Here is a 21,481-nt window from a genome sequence, read left to right as displayed (position 1 = left end):
GGAAAAATAGAATTCACAGAATCAATTAAAGTCACATAGTAGAAGACTGTAGGGTGACTTGAAGAATTCTGAAAAGAATTTTGGTGAACAATTATGTGCTACAACAAGTCAATTTTTGTGTGATTTGTGTGGTTAGTTTGCTTTCTTACTTGTTTTGATCCTGAATTGTTTCCGCTGCTAAATTCCCGGCTTTCATCACTATTCTCTCTCTCTCTCTCTCTCTCTCTCTCTCTCTCTCTCTCTCTCTCTCTCTCTCTCTCTCTCTATATATATATATATATATATATATATATATATATATATATAATTTTAATTATTCTTGGCTATCACAGATTTATTTATTTTTGCTATCAATAATTTTTTATTTTTCTATCAAGAAAATATTCTTATTGGCTTAATAATTATATTTAAAATAATTTTATAGGAGATACCAATGATATGAAAGACCAAACTAATATTCAACATGATGATACTCACAAAAAAAAATAAAGTATTAGAGTGTTTGTGATACCAATGGATTTTTAAAGAAAATAATATTTGTTACTTTTAAAATACATATTATATTCTATTATCTATTTGTTTTTATATTTTATTTTAGAAAATAAATATTACATTCTCTAACATTCAAATTCTGAATTTCAGAAAATAAATAGTTGAACATACCAAAATCCTATAAATTATATATTATATTAAGTAAAATATTGTAAGAACTATGATTTTGATTGTAAATTTTACATTTAATTAACTATTTGACTAAATCTAACATTAAATAATAACTCATTGTACATATTATAAAATTATGATAAAATACGTTACGTTAGTGAACCATTTAATACGTCGAAAGGTAAAAAAAGACAACCATAAATCATAAAACTAATTAGATAGTTACAGGCTTTAGCAAAAAGTAAAAAAGATTTAAATGAAAAATACTCAAATTATAAATGATGCTATAAAAAATAATTCATATATATATATATATATATATATATATAATTAGTATAATAGTTATCGATCTATAATATATAATAATATAAATTGAAAATGTAATCAGCTAAGCCATGTTAATCAACGGTTTGAGAAAATTTATTATTATTTTTATTCTGTTGTTTTAATAATATAAACAGTTCATAATCTTATAATTTATAATAATAGAAAATTATTTATAAATTAAATTTATTTACTTGCAACAAATAAAAACCAACGAATACAAACTACGTGTAATATATATTCGATGTAATATATATTCGAAGAAATTAGTAATTGCACACCTCCTTATACTAAAAGAATAAATTTTAAAATTTTGACTTTTTTATAATATTAATTTGACATGTGGTTACTTTTGGAACTATAGTTTTTATATTTTTTAATTATTTAATAGGTGTTTAATTGATATAATTTTACAAATTGAGGTGTTCAATGAATTAAATAAAGTGTTTAACAAGTTTAATTTTATAAGTTAAAATATTTAATGGGTCTAATTAAAAGTTAATGATAACATAAAATTTTCTGTGAAAAGTACGTATTAAGCTGTTAAAAACTAATATTTAAACTTATTAACTCAATTACAAATACTCGTTAATGATTAATATTTTATAATTTATTATTAAAAAAAATTGTTAATGATTAATATTTTATAATTTATTATTAAAAAACTAATATTTGAACTTAATTACAATCTCAATACTATAATTAAATTATAATAATAAACAACTAATAATTGAACTCATTTATTGATTTTTGACTAATATTTATATTTAATATTAAAAATTAAAAAAATAATGTCTCGATATTAAAATAAAATATAATTTTATTAAAGATTAACATTTAAATACAATTAGAAATCATATATGATATATACAATTAATTAAATTTAAATTTATTATTAAAACATCATGGAGCTTTTAGATATTCGTCTAAGAGGTGGAGACAATTTAAATAATTTTATCAAACATTAAGCACTAAATAATTAATTTTTCTAAAAGTAAAAAGAAAAAAAAATGTCTCTCATCATGCAAGTATTCTTGGTCTTCTTCGAGTAAGGGGCAGGAAAACCCTTTCTTGCACAACAGAGCACTACAAAGCTTAAAGAGCTTTCCAGCAATTCACCTCTAACAACTATTAAACCCTTCTCCTCCGTTACATATCCCTAGTAAACGCAGCAGCTATATGGGGAGGCAGAAAGGAGAATCCGGCAGGAGCAAGTCGCGTCCATCAAGCAGCAGGTACTCAATTTTGCCCAAAACTTTTTATAAGTTTTACAATTTATGTATGTTTCATCACAAAAATCGATATTTATTTATTAATGATGATTTTGGATTTCATTCCAGTCTCGCCGCTTCGTTATTGCCGTCGTCGAGTTCTGCCGCCACCGTTGGATTTGGTGGTTATGTTGGCAGCTCACGCCTTGATATTTCTCTTGCTTCTAGCGAAGAAGCGAGCCCCTTTTTGGTATAACTCGCGCTCTCTTCTTTCTGTTTGGTTTTTTACTTTCAGTACATAGCTTTTTGGCGTTGGCTCTGTTAGTCTTTGTGGTTTGAGATTTGTGGTATAGTTAGGAGGAGTTTGGGGATTGTTATAATACAAATGGTATCTATAAGATTTGATACCTGTGCAATTACTCGTTGGTGTTGCAGGATGTAGACAGTGAAGTGGCACTACACTTGAAGAGGCTGGCTAGGAAAGATCCTGTGACCAAGGTAATTTATACACACAGAAAAGTATTTGGCGTAATGCATAAATTTAACCCTGAACTTTGGCCAATGGAGTTCAATCATGGCCCTGCATTTTCATATTTGGCAATAACTATGGAGTTCAATCATGGCCTTTATTTTTACATTTTATTTTGGCGAGGGGCGAAGTTATTACTTAAACGTGAAAGTGCAGGGTATGGAGTTCAATCACGACCCAGTATCTTTTACATTTTATTTTGGTGAGGGGCGAAGTTATTACTTAAATGTGAAAGTGCATGGTCCCAGCAAAGTTCCTTTTTTTGGGGGGGGGGGGGTGGCCGGCATAATGATAATCACCGAAAGTATATGATGAAAATATTTATATTTGTATGAGTAGATGTATATACATGTGCAGAAGCACACATGAGCATTTATCATTGTGGATGCTGGATTTGAACTAAATTGGCATATAATTTCTTGCAGTACAGTCTAATTCTCTTTTAATTCTTTAACAGCTTAAAGCTCTGCAGTCTTTGTCTGTTCTTTTCAAGCAGAAGTCTGGAAAGGAATTGGTGCTAGTTATTCCTCAATGGGTATGCCTCTCACTCTCTCTCTCTCTCTCTCTCTCTCTCTCTCTCTCTCTCTCTCTCTGCTCTTTGAGTGGATATTATCAACATGCTATCTAATAATGTAGTTTATTTGCTCAGTTGTTTTTTTAAAATGTAGTTCATCTCCTTTCTTTTCGAATAAGCAGAAATAAAAGCAATGCTTTAACTTTTTTTGTTATCTGTCCTTTCCCTGTCCACCTGCATAATTAGTTTCAACCTAGAAACTGCTATGGATATGCTATGATTGATGCATTTGCTTAGGTTATTGTAAAATTAGGAGTTATAGTAGAAGAGGAAGAAAGTGAAGCAATCTGTGGCCTGGCCCCAATCAACCACCCACTGCCCTGTGGGCGCTGCCCGAGGGTGTGTGTGTTCGGTGGCAGTATAAGGAGAATTATGTTTACGCATCTTGAAAGAATCATTATGCAACCCTGTTTGCTGATACTTAGTCACCTGTTATGTGATATTTATTTAATTATTATTGCATCCAGTTCTTTTAATTTTTTTATTTAAATTCTATTTTATCTATTTCTTTTCCTTCTTTTCCTGTGAGATTGAAGTGATAAAAAAATAAGGTTAAATTGTCGCCAAAGAAAAATCCTTTGTTGTCCATAAACAATGTGTACCTCTGTCTAATTATAATTATAATTACTCTACTTAATTTAAATTTGTTAACTTTCAGAAGTTATAATCAAGAAAACTTGTAGCTATACTGGTGGTGTTGGATATTTATATATATAAATCTCATATAGTTATTGATCTGTAACTATCTGTATGGAATGTTGAATAGTAGTCGAGGACTCAAGGTAGTCAAAATCGTTTTTTTAGCTAGAATTGGTGGATAGTCCATAAAATTGAATCATAATAAAGAAAAAGTAATATATATTTAAATAGGGAATACGTTACGCATTTACATACATCAAATTCTAAATAATAATTATAATTAAGTAAACATATAAGTAACTAAGTTTAATTTTTAAAGCTTAATATTTATAATGGAAACAAAATAAAAAATGATACAATTTTCATAATACAATAAGAATAATATTACAAATTATAATTATTAGAATAGATACATTATAAAACCATAAGATTTTATCATAAATTCGTAAACTTGTGTTGATTTTATTATTAGACACGAGATGTTAACCCAATTCTATTTGATTCAGAGTTTATGCATGTTTTGATTTGTTGGTGTGTGATAACTTGTAAAACTGTATATGATCGTATGATTCAGCTCACATTTTTAGAAATACAACGATGGTAGTTACTGATTCCACATTTTTTATGTGATCTTTGTGTTCTTACGCACTGTTTGTTTTTGCTTCTTGTAATTTTTATTTAGCTTTTGATATTTCTCTTTAGTCTGAAATTTGGCAATTTTTTATTGCTGTTAGGCATTTGAATACAAGAGGCTGTTGTTGGATTACAATAGGGAAGTTCGGCGATCTACTCATGAAACTATGAGTAGCCTTGTTGTTGTTGTCGGGTATGAACATTTGTTACATTTGAGATACTAACAAATGCAATTTGGTTGTTCTGTCTTTCTGTATGCTACCTCCTATACCGAAATATGAATGAAGAAAACTCTGTGCTTCATGTGCCTTGGATGTAAACTGACAAAAACTGTTGCATGCCTTTGTTCTGTTTTATTCCATTTTAGCATGATTCACATATGTTTTCCTCGGCTCTCAAAACATGTATGAGCTAATAATTTGTTTGTGGAACAACTTGTGTGTTTACAGAAGAGACTTAGCCCCACATCTAAAGTCTTTGATGGGACCCTGGTGGTTTTCTCAATTTGATCCAGTTTCTGAAGTTTCTCTAGCTGCAAAGCGATCGCTGCAGGTTTGATGTCACTTATTTTGATCTATTAGTTGTTTTCCTTCCGTTATAATAGGTCTGAAACTGTAGATACCTGTAAGTATTAGATTGTGTCGTAATAAAAAGTTTAATGCAGATGGTAATAAATATAAGATTTCATTTGTAAATAACAGAATGTCCCTGTTGTATGAAATGGAAAAGAGAAGTGCTAAGGTATTGAGCCAAGTCTGAACCCATACTTATAAGCATGGGGAGTCACTACTGGGAGTAGGAGTGGCAGTTTAGGCTTTCTTTCCTGGTTTACTTCTTGATTGACTTATACTCTCTTCTTCTCATATTGACTATTGTCAAGTTTCTTGGGGCATTTGAAACAATCTTTTTTGACTCCTTGTGGAGAATCAGTTTTTTTCTAGATATCTTTGTTGTGTTATAATTGAGAGGCTTTGGTAATAGAAGGAATGCCAAAGTGATTTTGAACTGCATTTTCTTTGTGGTTTTGTGTACCATTTGGATGGTGAGAAATGCCCACATTCTGAAATGCTAGGCTTTTTTTTTTATTTTTAATATGCTAGGGCACTAGCTAGCTGGTTTTCTTGGCTTCTTTGTGACCATGAGCTTCTACTTCACCTGCTTTTGTTAAGGTCTGTTTCAGTGTGATTTGAGGACACTAATTTTTTATTTTTTGTTTCTTTTTATATCTTGTAGGTTAGGAGGATATCTCATCCCATAAGTCATAATTCCCGATCCTTTTCCTTAATCACAAAACACTACACAGGAAGAAGATAGCTATTGTGTTGAGTCTTTTGACAGAATCTGAAATCACCCTTTCTGCCACCTTCTTTAGCCCCATCTTTTAAGTAATGACCAATGTAACATGTGAAACACCAATTCCAATTAAACTGTTTGCTATTATTCCGTAGGAGTGCTTAATCAATGTTCACTAATTCATTCAAATTGGTTATAATTAATATTGTTTTTTAAATGGGTCGCAGTTGATGGGATATTAATTGATGAGATTTCCACTTTTGAATGACTCAATTGAATAGGTTTTGAAAATATTTCCAGAAAAATTGGGAAAGTTAGACTATACAATAGGTTTGGAAGTAGCTTGCTAGTTTGTGTAATAGGAAAACCTTTGCAGAGCATTAATTGTTTGACAAAGATGAACTGATAATGATAATTGAAGAGTATTTTACTAATAAGGAGTGATAATCAATATCAACTATTGAAGAGCTAAACCAAGCCAAAGGTTAGAGCAAACTGACCTGTGAAATTTTGGATCACTCAATTTGGTTTCTTAACACTTGAAACTCCCGATAAAAGAAAGGTCACTAGTAACGGAAACAAAATAGATGGCATATCATGGGTTCTTATGTGACATTTAAGCCCATTAAGTATCTAAGTAGTCTCTCTCTCTCTCTCTCTCTCTCTCTCTCTCTTTTTAAGTCCCTTCAGCATGTTACTGTAACCATTGATGTGACATCCTAGGCGAATCCCACATCAGCTAAGTACAAGATGTAAGTGAAGTACATAAGAATAGGCAAGTCCTAGACTAGCAAGAGGCCTTTTGGGCTATTGTGTTGGTTCTAGTCCAGGAACAAAGCCGTGCATGCCTGAGTTGGTTTGGCCCAAAGTGGAATCTTGCTAGGCTATGGGATGCCACAGACTTGGTATCAAAGCCAAGCCTTGCCCCTCTGGCTGGTGGTGGGTCAAACCTCAACGAGGACGCGAGTCCCTAAGGGGGGGTGGACTATGACACCCTAGGTGAGTCTCACATCAGCTAAGCATAAGGTGTAAGTGAAGTACATAAGAATGGGCAAGCTTTAGACTAGCAAGAGACTTTTTGGGCTATTGAGTTGGTTTTAGCCCAAGAACAAAGTTGTGTAGGCCTGAGTTGGTTCGGCCTAAAGTGGACAATATCTTGCTAAGCTATGGGATGCCACAATTGATGACCAAAAGAAGACCTACTCCTGTCAACAATGATGAGTAGGAATCAAGGTTTTCACTGGAGGCATACTTCTAGGCTGCCATCTGCCCACTCCACTTCTTACAAGCATCTGAATTTTCATAATATCAAGAGAAAAACATGCAATGAACGTCACCCATTTTCTGCATGTTAAGATATCTTGTAAAATCATTAGGTGTAAAATTGAGCCCCAATAAATTGGGTCATCTGTGGCTCCCAATAGGTGCAGAAATCTGATTTTTTTTTTTTTTTTTTGGGGGGGGGGGGGGGGGGGAGGAGTAGGGGTTGTTAAATGGTTTCCTTATATTTGAGGGCTAAGCAGGCTTTTTCTCGTGCTTATCTAAAAGCAACTTAACCCTGTCATGCTCATGTTGCCAACCGTTTTGAAAGGATGGGATGCATAGTTTAACTTGAACAGAAAATACAAGATATTTTAGTAATTTCCTTGTGTAGAAATACCATTGTTTTTAAAGCGTTTCTAAAATTTTCATTAACTTTCTGCTTCCGTTGTTTGTTTTCTTTAATTAGAGTATTAATAATTTGAAAATTTTTCCTATTTGTTGTTTTAGTTATAATAATATTATATGTTATGTACAACAGGCAGCCTTTCCAGCTCAGGAAAAGAGATTAGAAGCATTAATTTTATGCACAACTGAAATATTTCTGTATTTGGAGGAAAATTTGAAGCTCACACCACAAAGTATGTCAGATAAAGCAACTGCTTTGGATGAGTTGGAAGAGATGCACCAGCAGGTATTACCATGTTGTACGCTTATCCTTCTCTTTGGTTTGAAATGGAAACTGGTGTATTGACCTGTATTTGGACCAGGACTGCCAAGGCCAGCCTGCAAAACAGGATGGGGAAATGGGTTTTTTCTTGGGTTTTATTCAGGCCTGCCTGATCCAAGGCCAGTCATTGGTTAATAAATTCTCAGGGCCTGATTTGAGCATACAAGCCTGCAAACATGTGTATGTGTTTGTGGGTATGGTATTAAATTTTGCCTGACCAAGGCTTAACAATCTTCATCTTTATTTCTGTATGATGTTCCATTTTTTTTCCATCAGTAGATTTTGTCATCATGGTTTGTTTTGCATTAGTCAGTATCATGTATGCTGAAAGTGATGGAGTTTGTTGGTTCTTCTATTGCGCTAAAAATAAAACCTGAGACTGTACATTATGTTTGAAACAAATAATTGTGTAATTCATTTAACTTTAGATGAATAACATAGGCAGAAATCATTTTTGAATAAATTCTCATTTTGTTATCTCAATTTAGTCATAAAATTTGTAGCCTTTTTAGTTTGGACTTGGATTTATTTATTTGTTATTTTTAATTCTTATATATATATATATATATATATATATCGTTGTGCTAAATGACCCAAATTGGGCCTGACTCACTGTAGTGGGGCAAAATGTCTAAAATGCCCTCAACATGTTCAATGCAGCGGATTTTTCTAGCAATATAGGACATTTTAGACATTTTGCCATGCTATAGTGAAAGCTGTGCCAGGACAAGTTGGGCCAACTATATTTTCCATATATATATATATATATATATATATATACACATATAAGTATTTATATATATGCATGTATGTATGTATTTGCAAATTCTACCAAAATTGGTAGAACTAATTTTATAGAAGGGTAACTTAGTGCATGAAGAATCTCACGTTTGTGGGCTCTGGAGAATGGTTGATGTACGCAACCTTCCCCTGCTTTTTTAGAGAGGATGTTTTGTGGCTCGAACTTAGGACGTCCAGGCCACAAGGGAGTAACTTCAGTGTTAAACCATAGCTACCCTCCAATCAACTGCACTAACTAAGTCTTAGTCCCAAACTAGTTGAGGTTCGCTATATGAATTTTTTGTTTTAAATACCCACTCTAATTAAGTTAATATCCATGCAAAGCAAACTGTAAGTCAGAAATAAATTGAAATATTTTTTGTAAAAATTTTTGAAGGGGAATTTTAAAATCATTTGATATATTAATAAATAGGACAATGCATGAGGGAACAAGAACTAACTAGGTCTATTACATGAATCTGTTGCCTCTATTCAATTCTGTTCATAGCTATATTCTCACTAATATCCAATGACCGTAGATCCTTAGCAACAACTTTCCTCCAAGTAGTTCTAGGTTGACCTCTTCCCCTTTTTTAGCAACCTCCAAGTAGTTCATTAGAGTAAATTTTGAAGCCAACATAGAATTTCATGTTGTATTTAGATTTGAAGTTGGGTGAGGTTGGTTGTTTGGATTTGTTAAATGTTTATGGATTTGAATTTGTGTGAAATCCATTAGAACATATGGAGGTTTCAAATTGTGGATTTAATAATTCTTGGCCAAATTGAATCAAATGACATTCAATTTTTATGAATTTAGGATTTAAAATTCAATATTTGGATTCCTAAATTTTAAATCCAAATTCATGAACCTTTCAGTATATGCATTCCTAAATTTAAAAACCAAATTCATGAATCCAAATGCCGGGTCATGGAATTCCTTTATTCCAAGTAAGCTATTAAAAAGTATGCTAATTACTCTAATGAAATTGATGAAACGAATTTCTTATTTTCCCAAAAACTCATGAGTCTTGTTGCTCATTTTCTTTTTCTATCATTGCTACTTGAATCTGCCTTATGCAACTGGAGGTGTGAAAGGAGAGAAAGTAAAAGAACATAAACCATGCCCTAGTCAAATAAACTCCAAAATCATTATCTTGATTAAAATTTTTTGGACAACCTTAGAATACCCAGACTTATTTCTCGTCTTTGAATAGAAGATATTCGTTAGAAAGTCTAGTGTTGACCAGCTTTCAGTTTTTCATACTTTTATCTGTATGTACTGTTAGAAGAGAGTCCCAGTGTTTGAATGTGTAACTTTTCCAAGATTGCTGTTGAAGGGAGTATAAAGCAGAGCAAAAAATTCTTCCAAAGTCTTGTTTTCTTTGTCCTAAATATCCCAACTTACTGTCATCTGCAATTTTGGGTTGGTCTTTTGAAATTCTTTAAAGAAATTCACAAAATTTATTGAGATTTAGGTTTCTTCTTGAAAGATTTTTCTTAGGCTGCAGCACTAGAGATTTGTGATTCAACAGGATTTTTTGATTGATTTGCACTGGAACTAGTTTGGGTTGTAACTGGTCTAATATAAAGCTCAGTATATTTAATTGCTCAGATTTGCAAGGTGTGCAGTTGTTATTTCTGGTGAATTTTTTGTAATCTTTTCTTGGTTTTCAGGTGATATCATCTTCATTGTTGGCATTGGCTACACTTCTTGATGTTTTGGTCAGTGTGCAATCTGAACGACCTGGTTTTGAAAATGTAGCCACTGAATCAAAACATGCTTCAAAGGCCAGAGCGACTGCCATTTCTTTTGCTGAAAAGTTATTCTCTGCTAACAAATATTTTCTGGAATTTTTGAAGTCCCAGAGTCCTGCAATTCGGTCAGCTACATATTCAGCATTGAAGAGTTTCATTAAAAACATTCCTCATGCTTTTGATGAGGGAAACATGAAAACTCTTGGTACTGCAATACTTGGCGCTTTTCAGGAAAAGGATCCTACTTGTCATTTGTCAATGTGGGATGCATTGTTGCTATTTTCAAAAAGATTTCCTGAGAGTTGGACATTGTTAAATGTTCAGAAAATTGTGCTGAACAGGTTGTGGCATTTTCTTAAGAATGGGTGCTTTGGATCTCAACAAGTCTCTTATCCGGCTCTAGTTCTATTTTTGGGAACTGTGCCTCCTAAATCTATAGTGGGGGAGAAGTTTTTTCTTGATTTTTTCCATAACCTATGGGACGGAAGGACCTTGTCCTCTTCAACAACTGCTGATAATCTAGCATTTTTCCGGGCATTTAAAGAGTGTTTCTTTTGGGCATTGCATAATGCGTCAAGGTGAGATTTTGTCCAGTTGTTCTCTTGACATGACATTCCAAGCTTCTGATGTATCCAATCACTTGTGTAGTAGTAGAGGGGTTATTGTTTCATCCTTTTCTTCTGTACTTAGAGGGCGTTTGTTTTGGCTTATAGGTCGGTCAAACTTCTTTTGAGTGAAAGTCATAAACTGAATGGTGTTTGGTTTGGCTTATATGCTAAAAAAAAAAAACTTTAATAAGTCAAAAGTCATAAGTGAGGACCTGAGGTACCCCTTCTGATTATCAACTTTTTTTAAAACTATTCATTGACCACATAAAATTCTATATTATCCTAATAACTTTTAAAAATACCAACACTATTCTCTGTTTAAACAAATTTGTAAACTTCTTATTTAATTGATATACCCTTTTTCCTCATTTTAACATATTAAATTACTTTCAATTGCTTGTGAACCAAACTCTTAAACTAATTAAAAATAAATTTTAAGTGGTTTTACCAAATACTTGACTACTTTTTTAAATTCAGTTATAAGTTAAAAATGCATTTCAAATTAAAAGTAGCTAGACCAAATACCCTCTTAATTTAGTCTAGTGTTAGGGTTTCTAATTTACCTTTTCCTTTAATGCCAGATATTGTGATAGTTTGGATTCTGTACGACATTTTAGAGTCGCTCTTGTTGATAATATCCTCGTAAAGCTTCTGTGGCAAGAATACCTGTTTTCTGTTTGCTTCAAGAATCAGAGTAGTGCATCCAATGGAATATCTGAGGACCTGTCTGAGAAAACCTGTGCAATATCTAACCAGAGGACAGCAGAATTATTGACTATCAAGTATCCTATGAACTATTTGCAAGAATCAGGGAAATGCATTGTAGAAATTCTTTCAGGAATTTATTTAATAGAACGTGATCTGCTCTCTACCTTTTGTGTGGCATTTCAGGAGAATTGCCTCAAGATGTTTCAGCTTAAAGACAGCACAGGAAGAAATACTGAAAATGTAGAACAGGTCATTAAATTTATGTTGTTGCTTGAAGAGCATTCAGTTCGGAAAGATGAAACTTGGCCTTTAGTTTATTTAGTGGGACCAATGTTAGCAAAGTGTTTCCCATCTATAAGATCTCTTGTAAGTTACTATTTCTTAAACATGACATTAGCAAGAATTAGTGAGCTTGTTGATTTCTTATATCTCAATTACCATTTCCCATATATCTTGCATTTTTGTTTCTTGCTTTGTGTTTGCCTGGATTTGGATTTGTGTTAACCTCCTAACAGACTTCATTGATTAAATTCTTCTGTCTAAGAATTTTAAATAGCTTCTCAAATATATTTTCTTTACATTCAAACAAGGGAGGGGCTTCTAATTTCATTAGTGTATTTTACTTTGTGAAATGATTGGAGCTTCTATAAAGTCATGTAAGTAGTTTATGAATTTTGAATGAAGAGACAATTGATCTTTTGTATCGGCTGGAATTTGAGTAGAAGATTTGGTATCCAATAGCTCATGTAAAGTTTGACACTAAACAGGATGGGATATAGGAAGGAGAAAATGGATACCTTTAGTCAGTTCTGAGTAATTTGGGATTATGGGTGACAGAGTAGATCTGGACTTTTGCTTTGTATCTCTGCTTTTTGAGTCTTTCATGGTCCTTGTAATGTTTTTGTGGTGCTTTGCGGCTTCCATTCTTCCAATCTTCTGTTGCACTATTGTTTTTCATACGTATTCATTCTTTAGTCTTGAGTATGTTCTGATTTCAGGACTCGCCGGATGGTTTGAGACTTTTATCAGTTGCTGTTTCATTATTTGGACCACGCAAGATTGTCAAGGAACTTTTTTTCTATAACGAAGGGCATTGCTCTTTTCCCCTTTCAGATGACAATGAAAAAGAACTAGAACCAGAGTATTTCATGCAAGTGTTCAAAGAAACATTTGTTCCATGGTGTTTTGTTGGATGCGATTCCTCTAGCAATGCTCGAATTGATCTGTTGCTTGCATTTCTGGATGATGAACATTTCTCTGAGCAGTGGACTGCAATTCTTTCATATGCAATCAGTCAAGCAAAGTCAATAACTGAGCTTGGGTCCCTAAAATCAGACTACTTATCTCTGTTGACAATGTTCTTGGAGAAAGCGAGAATTGAGATTACAAACAGTAAAGTGGGGCAAGCTTCAAAACATCGGCAGTGGTCCAACCCAGGTGACTGGCATCATGAGCTTCTTGAATCAGCTGTAGTTGCTGTTGCCAGTTCCTCTGTTCCCCTTCGAGCTTCAGCAGCTCAGTTTGTGTGGTATGTGAATTGGTGTTTTGCATTTATTGCTTTATTATACAGTTGAATCTAGTGCTGGAGATCTTAACTTCCATTGAAGTAAATGAGTTATAGACTGCATTACAGATAGGCATTATTTTTTTTTTTTTTTTTTTTTTTTTTTTTTTTTTTTTTTTTTTTGGTTGAGAAGTTGATGTTAGTTTCACATCATATGAATAGAGATGTTATCTTTGATTGGGTAGCATCCACAAGTCACAAGAGTTCACATAACATATAGAGTTATTCTTGTATTGAAATTTTGTTTGAGATAGCTTGTAATGCATCAATTCTTGCTTCAATTCCTTGCAAGCACTAATATGGCTAGCCTGTCTAAAGTTTGTCCTTATCTATATCACTTCCCATTACCTATTTCACCATTGCACTAGTTCAATGATTGCTTATTGGAAACAGAAGAATTTAAATTACATTTAGAAAGATCTTATACTGATTCTCTATTCATAATGACTTGTATACACAAAAAATTTAGTTGAGCTGGATTATTAGTAGTGTAAAAGCTGGTTGATCTTCTAAATTTCTAGGCTGATACTTCTTAGGTGCTAGTTGCAGCAAATGTGAATAGGTCTTGTGTTAACTAGTCCTTGTTCTGCTTATTTCTTACTGTGACCTCTGATATATTTATGTATATCATTCGCAGTGCTGTTCTTAGTGGCTCAACAAAAGGAAATGAGATCTCTTTTGTGTCTAGAAATTCAATGATTTTGGTATACAAGGCAGTTTCCAGAAAGTTGCTTGCTTTTATTTGTGATTCCCCTTTCAGTACAGTTAGGGATTCGGGTTGTGTTTTATCTGCTGGAGCAAACAAGTTTGCAGAGAATAATGAGATCTCTACAGACATGATTGAGATAGCTCACTTTGCATTAGATGTACTTAGTGGTAGTTTATATTGCTTAAAAACAGTCGGTGAGGAAATTGGGCTGGTTTCTTGTATTTTGGCTCAATTGTTTATCATGGATTGGGAACACACCATACAGGCAACAATAGATGATGCACTTGACAATGAATTAAAAAAGAAAATTAAGAGCCGGTCAGAGTTTGGTAAATCTTTGCATGATTTTCGCAGTAAGATAAATGACAAATTTTGGGGAAGTCTGAGCATTGACATTCTGAGCAGGTTGGGGAGTATCTTGGTTCAGTTTATCAAGTCTGTTGTCTTTAAGGAAGGTGGGGTTAATGCAAATAGAATCACTTCATTGTGCTGCGAATGGATGCTTGAAATTCTTGCATGTCTCTGCCATGATCAATGCGAGGAGCAAAATCTATTAGACCAACTTCTAAGGAAGGATGATATTTGGCCATCATGGATTATACCGGACTTGAGTTCGCCAGGAACAACTTCGTCAAATGCTGTAGATGTCTCTATTGATATTGATGTGAGTGGCATTTTTTATTATTTTGTTGCTCAGTTACTGGAATTAGGATGATTAATTCATGATACCTTCTTTCCCTTTATTTTATCATTCTTCTTTTCAAATTCTTTTTTCATTTTTAAAATCTTGGCATTGTTTATTTCTTTTTCATTTTAAATTAACCTATTAGTAGGAAACTGTATTCAACTTATAGCAAGAATCTGGAAAACTTTATTGTGCCAACTCTATGATCCCTTTCTGTGTCTTAAGTGGAAGTCCCCATTTCCGTTTGGTATTATTGATTGGTTTTGAAGTTCCTTATAATGATATTTTTGCTTCTTTCATGGTGTTTGGAACATTGAGGCATGCATAAAATGATCTAATTGATTTTGCTTTTTGTGCAAAAAGCAGTTGATGTTTAATGGGGTTATCCATTTTCATTTTCCGACTGCATTGCATTTTGTATATTTTTCTTCCTGCAGCCTATAATCATTATAACCTTGATATCTTCAAAACTTGTGATCTGCATTTTGCTCATTTTTAAGTGGAATCCTAGATAGCAAACCTTCTGATAAGTGGTTATAGTCTTTCTTATCCATGCAGTTCCAGTCTAATTTTAAAGGAGTCATTGCATACATGGTAGATATTGCAGTTGCTCCTGTTGTAAAATTTGTGCTCAGTATTTCATTATGATCAGGTTTTTAATGGCTGATTTGGTGATTTTTTTTTCATTATTGTCTAATTTTGACTTGATACAAGATTTATGAACTGAAATTTATCCCAATGGCAGGTTTCTGGGACTCGTAAGTTTGTTTCTTTAATTGACAAACTTGTTTACAAGCTTGGGGTTGATAGAGTTGTTACTGGTTATGTAGAAAGTACCCTTTCATCTCCTTTGAATGAAGCAACGGGTAAGGGTCTTACTTCTCGAGCCTGGCTTGCTGCGGAAATATTATGCACGTGGCAATGGCCAGGAGGCAGTGCTACCGAGTCTTTCTTGCCCCTTCTGAGTGCATCTGCCAAGAGTTGGAATTACTTTTTCCGGGAAAGCCTTTTAGATTCCATTTTCAACATCTTACTTGATGGCGCACTTGTTCATGGAGAAAGTGGTGGACACTGTTCATTCAATTTAACACCTGCTACAGGCAATGAATTGGACAAAATCGAAGAACCATTTTTGAGAGCTCTTATGTCTTTGCTTTTCACTCTGTTCAAAAATAATATATGGGGAGGAGACAAAGCCAGGGAACTCTTTGAATTGCTTTTAAATAAGCTTTATGTTGGTGAAGCAGTAAACCAGAAATGTTTGAAGATACTTCCTCTGATTGTCAGTGTTCTAATACAGCCTTTATGTCAGAGAAGCCTTATACCTGGTGAATCTACTGAGGATATTCCACTTCAGAATTCAGGTGAAAATTGGATGCAGCACACTGTTAAAGATTGGCTCGAGAGGGTATTATTATTCCCACCTTTAGTTGTATTGCAAGCAGGACAAGGTATATGCTTACCTTTTAGATTCATGAACTCAACTTTACCTTTTTATTTCAGTCTACTATTATTTTTGAATACATTTAGGAAATTGTCATATATTAATAAATGCAATCAGCTTGCTTATTGACATTCTGTTTGGTGGATGTCCATGCTAGTCCATGATATTACAGAGACACAATCGGAGCTCCCATCTAATGCCCCCTCTACCTGTGTTCAAGGGCTTTTGTGATCCTTTTCATTTTTGTGATTTATATGTTTGGACTTCTTTAATTAAAAGATTATTAATGTATTTTCTGTTTCTTTTCTTTCGTCATTATAGATATGGAAGACTGGTTCAAACTGGTTATTGCTTGTTATCCTATTAGTGCAATCGGCAGTACTAAATCTTTGAAGCTGGAGAGGAATATAAGTGCTGAAGAGAGACGACTCATACATGATTTATTTCAAAAGCAGAGACAGAGTTCTGGTGTCTTGGCAGTAGGTAAACAGCTACCTATGGTGCAGATGTTGCTGTCAAAGTTAATGGTTGTTTCTGTTGGATATTGCTGGAAAGAATTTACTGAGGAAGACTGGGAATTTTTCTTCTCGCAATTGAGGTTGTGGATTCAGTCAGCAGTTGTGATAATGGAGGAAGTTACTGAAAATGTGAATGATGCTATCACTAACAGCTCTACTTGTGACTATTCGGATGTTCTTAGGAAACTAGAGCACCTTGTTTCGATCTCTGACCTTTTTCCTATAAATGTTGCTATCAATGCCTTGGAATCGTTTTCTTTGTTTTATGAGGCATGGAGACTCCAACAACCAGAAATGAATGATACATACCTCCTAAGACTGGAAAGATGGGATCCAGCTCGAGATCGAATCCTAGAGGGTATTCTGCGCATATTCTTTTGTACTGGCCTTACTGAGGCCATTGCAAATTCCTATTTTCATGAGGCTGCATCTATTATAGCCACATCTAGGCTTGAGAATTCCTACTTCTGGGAGTTGGTGGCTTCAAATGTGCTTAACTCATCACAGCATGTTAGAGACAGAGCAGTGAGATCAATTGAATTTTGGGGGTTAAGCAAAGGGCCTGTAAGCTCTTTGTATGCAATTCTGTTCTCCTCTGTACCTGTCCCGCTGTTGCAGTTTGCTGCTTATGTTATTCTCTCAACTGAACCTGTTTCACAATTGGCTTTTGCTGAAGGTGCTACTTGTACATGGGATGGTGATATTACTGATGAAATAGATTTATGTCAGGTTGAATTGACATCCAAAAGAGAGTTCCATTTGAAGGAGGAATTATCTTGCATGATTGAAAAGCTACCTTATGATGTTCTTGAAATGGATTTGACAGCACATCAGCGGGTAAATTTGTTTACCTTTCTGCTTTGCTTCTATGCAGCTTTTATAGTCTCAATATTCATGTTGGATTTTAGTTATGGTTCTTATGCCTTGTATCTTCAAATTTGCAGGTAAATGTCTTCCTTGCTTGGTCTTTGTTGCTATCACATTTGTGGAAATTACCATCACAGTCAGCTGCAAGGGAGCAATTGGTACAGTATGTACAAGATTCTGCTAATTCAGGAATATTAGATTGCCTCTTCCAGCATATTCCTTTGGAATTGTGCACAGCACACAGTCTTAAAAAGAAAGATGTGGATCTTCCTGCTGGGGCATCAGAGGCTGCAAATGCAGCAACATCTGCCATAACAACAGGTTCATTATTGTTTTCTGTGGAATCACTGTGGCCTATTGCACCAGAGAAAATGGCTTCACTTGCTGGAGCATTATTTGGTTTAATGCTTCATGTTCTTCCTGCTTATGTTCGAGGTTGGTTTAATGATTTACGTGACCGTTCAATGTCATCTCTTATTGAAACATTTACGAGAACATGGTGCAGTCCTCAACTAATTGTGAACGAACTATCCCAGGTATGTATTGTTTGAAAATGTAATTTGGTTTCTTGAAAACAAACCTCTTTTCTCCAATAGATGGTAGTTCGAGCTTTTTGGGTTTCCAATTTGTGTTATATTGAACCGTTTTTTCTTTCTATTTCTCTTTTTAAAAGGAAAAAAGATGGAGAGACAAAGGAGATGAGTAAATTTTTTCTTGCATTTTTAAAGAATTATTTAGAACTTTTTGGACTCAACATTTGGAATACAAAAATGGTCGATTTATGAGTAATTTAAACCATTTACGTGGCTACTGTTAAATCGAGTTCCCATTATGCAAGCACTTGTTGGGGGAATTACGTGGTTCATTTTTTTTTTTAACACAAAATTTTCTTTCATAGTTATAGATGCTATTCTCTTTTTGGAATTTTTGACATACCAATTGAGGAAAAAAGGAAATTGAACCATGTCCAAGTTTACCATTTTCTGCATAGTGATTACAGTATTGTTCTGATATAATTTTCTTGATGCAGATAAAGAAAGCCAATTTTGCTGATGAAAATTTTTCAGTCAGTGTAAGCAAATCAGCAAATGAAGTAGTTGCTACATATACTAAGGATGACACAGGGATGGATCTAGTTATTCGTCTTCCTGCATCTTATCCATTACGTCCTGTGGATGTTGAGTGTATGAGAAGCCTAGGCATTAGCGAAGTGAAGCAGCGGAAGTGGTTGATGTCAATGATGCTGTTTGTTCGTAATCAGGTACTTACTATAAAACATTTTTTTTTTTTTTCATCTATTATTGTTTTGGAAATAGCTATATTTGTGGTACAGGATAGTATATTTTTCCTCTATTATTGTGTTGGAAATAGCTATATTTGTGGTACAGGATAGTATTTTTATAAGCTTGTGCTTTGCATTGTTCTGCAAATGGATGGGGGTTAGGAATGATTTGGTGCCTGAGCAATTTATTAAAGACATGGTAGTAGAATTAAAACATTTGAAAGAGGCATGAATTAGAAATATCAGAAATAGAGGAGAAAGATGACGAGGAAGAAAGACGCACCATCAAGCAAAAGCTTACAGCTAAATTTCCACAAAATGTTTAATTTTAAACAAGTGAGAAAGCTGTTAAGTGAATAACCTCAGAATAAGGAATTATAGATTACACAAAAAAAACATAAAAAATTATGAACATCTTTTATTGTGATTATCTCGAAGGTCTACATACCCTTTTCTTTTTGGATTCTACAGATAAAAGTCTGAATTAGAAACTCCAGTGTGAGTACTCCTGGTGAAATAGAACAAGATCTCTTTGCTTTTTATCTTTACGTTCTACTTGTTTTATGTTAATGTACATAGGCCTGGTCTTCAATCAAGAAAATAACAAGAAATGGCGATACATGTTGTTTACTTTTCAAAGGGGAATTGTTAGAAATTTGTGTGGGAATGAGGGGAGAGAGGTTAAAAGTGTAATGATTAATGTGGTGATGCTTCGGATAAACAGATTGTTATCTTGTGTGATGCAGAATGGTGCTTTAGCTGAAGCTATACGAATATGGAAGAGTAATTTCGACAAGGAATTTGAAGGCATTGAAGAGTGCCCCATCTGTTACAGTGTTATCCACACTACCAACCATAGTCTTCCTCGCCTTGCATGCAGGACTTGTAAGCACAAATTTCATGCTGCCTGCCTGTATAAATGGTTCTCAACATCTCACAAATCATCCTGCCCGTTGTGCCAGTCTCCATTCTGATCTAGGAATCATTTTCAGAGTTGAAATTTATGGATCTTGTCTCATTGACCGTAAACTAACAATTCCAAGAGGTTCATGGGGTACATGTACAATTCAGTGCAAAAAACTTGTAAGCTTCCCCACCTTTTCTCAGTCTCCCTCGCACCCACAGGGTGTATGCACGTCCATGGCTCCAATAATTTGCAAGTAGCATTGATCTGAATAATTGGTCAACCTGATGCATTTCATGAAGATTCTTTCCAGAAGGTAAGATACTGCTTACATAATGAAATTATTTTCACCTGCTCTTATGGCCCTGTTTGGTATAAATGAATTCCATAAAGTTGTGTGATTCATTTCCCTGTCTGGTCTAAATGACAATTTTTTCATTTTACTCGTACAAATCCAAGTTTATTCCTGGAATTCAGTGCATGTAAACCAAACTCTAATCATATTTATAAATGAATAATTCTGATTCAAATTCATTTTATACCAAATAAGGGATACACTGTGTCTCTCCTCTATTATGCTTTTGTCTCCTTGATGGATGATTAATTCTGTGGTTTGCAGGTTTTGCAAGCATGCTGAAAGTGTGCTGGATCTTGTTTATCATTGCAACCACTGTCTGGGATATCAGATTTATGGTGGCAGATGCGGCGCTCTGTACAAAATGAGAGATCAGCTTCGATTTTTGTACAATGAGATTCACTGATGACTCTGGAACAGGTTAATCAGACCTCACAAATAAGTTAATTTCATAGAAAATATACAGTTGACTGGTTTAGCTAGCTCTTCTCCGGATGGGTATTCTTCAAGAAGGTATGTAGCTGCATGCTGTAGCCAACTCAACTGTGACCTGGTGAGAGCAAAATAAAATTTCCTTGGGAACCATTTGAGAGTTCTGGATCAAAATGTACTTTTGTTCAGCTTAACAAAATACCAAAATCACTTGTCATGAAATATTTACCAGATAAAGTTCAACTCCAACTCAAATAGAGAGATAATCAATTAAAGAGTACTTACTAATATCAAGAGTTCATATTGGCTTGCAAGATTGGGCAATTTTTTTACTCGTAGCATTTAAATATTATGTATTTGGTTATTTTTATGATAATTTCTTTAGATTATGAAATTGAGTTACCGTGGGTAACTGAGTTCGTGTTTCTTGGAGTGTCTCATTGTTATTTGAACACTTGAGTTATGTTTGGTGCTTGTTGTGAATGAGATAAAATATAGTTTAATCAAATGAACTTTTGCTGAAAATACATTTGATTATTATTATTATTATTATTATATTCTAATATGGTTAACCAAACGTTCTTAAATCGTTTCACTGTCTGCAGCTTTCGGTAAAGCAACACAGTTTTTTAGAGCTTGTTTGGTTGGATGTAAAATAAGGAGTGGTGTAAAACAAGTGAGAGTTATTGGGATTTGTAAAATACATTGTTTGGAAAGGAAAGGAGGTAAAATAAGGAGTGGATATAAAATATCTTTATTTTACATCCTCCAATTTACTCTCCAAAGTGGGAGGAAAATAAAAACAACAAAGATGCAATTAAGTAAATAAATTTATTTTACTCCCACTCTTATTTTCCCTTCAAACTAAACAAAGAGCGTCAAATAAGGAGGTAAAATGAATAGTAATATTTTACTCTCTTATTTTACTTTCTCTCTCATTTTACATCCTCCTTTAATCCAAATAAATCATTAGGTCTACAAATAGATGATCTATTGTTTGATCGTTAATAAACA

The 21,481-nt window shown here is 33.9% G+C and overlaps 1 protein-coding gene across 1 annotated transcript; it reads left to right on the top strand.

The window, feature by feature from the left end:
- Positions 1 to 1,992: 1,992 nt before the first annotated feature.
- Positions 1,993 to 20,992, top strand: LOC105639122 (HEAT/U-box domain-containing protein). The gene is made up of 17 exons (XM_012223069.4): positions 1,993 to 2,222; positions 2,328 to 2,448; positions 2,634 to 2,696; positions 3,185 to 3,262; positions 4,675 to 4,766; positions 5,023 to 5,125; positions 7,668 to 7,820; positions 10,311 to 10,969; positions 11,581 to 12,073; positions 12,706 to 13,235; positions 13,909 to 14,644; positions 15,411 to 16,116; positions 16,431 to 17,464; positions 17,572 to 18,030; positions 18,525 to 18,755; positions 19,523 to 19,996; positions 20,300 to 20,992. The coding sequence occupies exons 1-16, from the start codon at positions 2,167 to 2,169 to the stop codon at positions 19,748 to 19,750; spliced, it is 5,742 nt and encodes a 1,913-aa protein (XP_012078459.1). The 5' UTR covers positions 1,993 to 2,166; the 3' UTR covers positions 19,751 to 19,996; positions 20,300 to 20,992.
- Positions 20,993 to 21,481: the final 489 nt, after the last annotated feature.

This window comes from Jatropha curcas, chromosome 5, assembly GCF_041381405.1.
Source record: "Jatropha curcas cultivar XTBG-Jc1 chromosome 5, XTBG_Jcur_1.0, whole genome shotgun sequence".
NCBI lineage: Eukaryota > Viridiplantae > Streptophyta > Magnoliopsida > Malpighiales > Euphorbiaceae > Jatropha > Jatropha curcas.
This window is presented reverse-complemented; position numbering and strand designations above follow the sequence as displayed.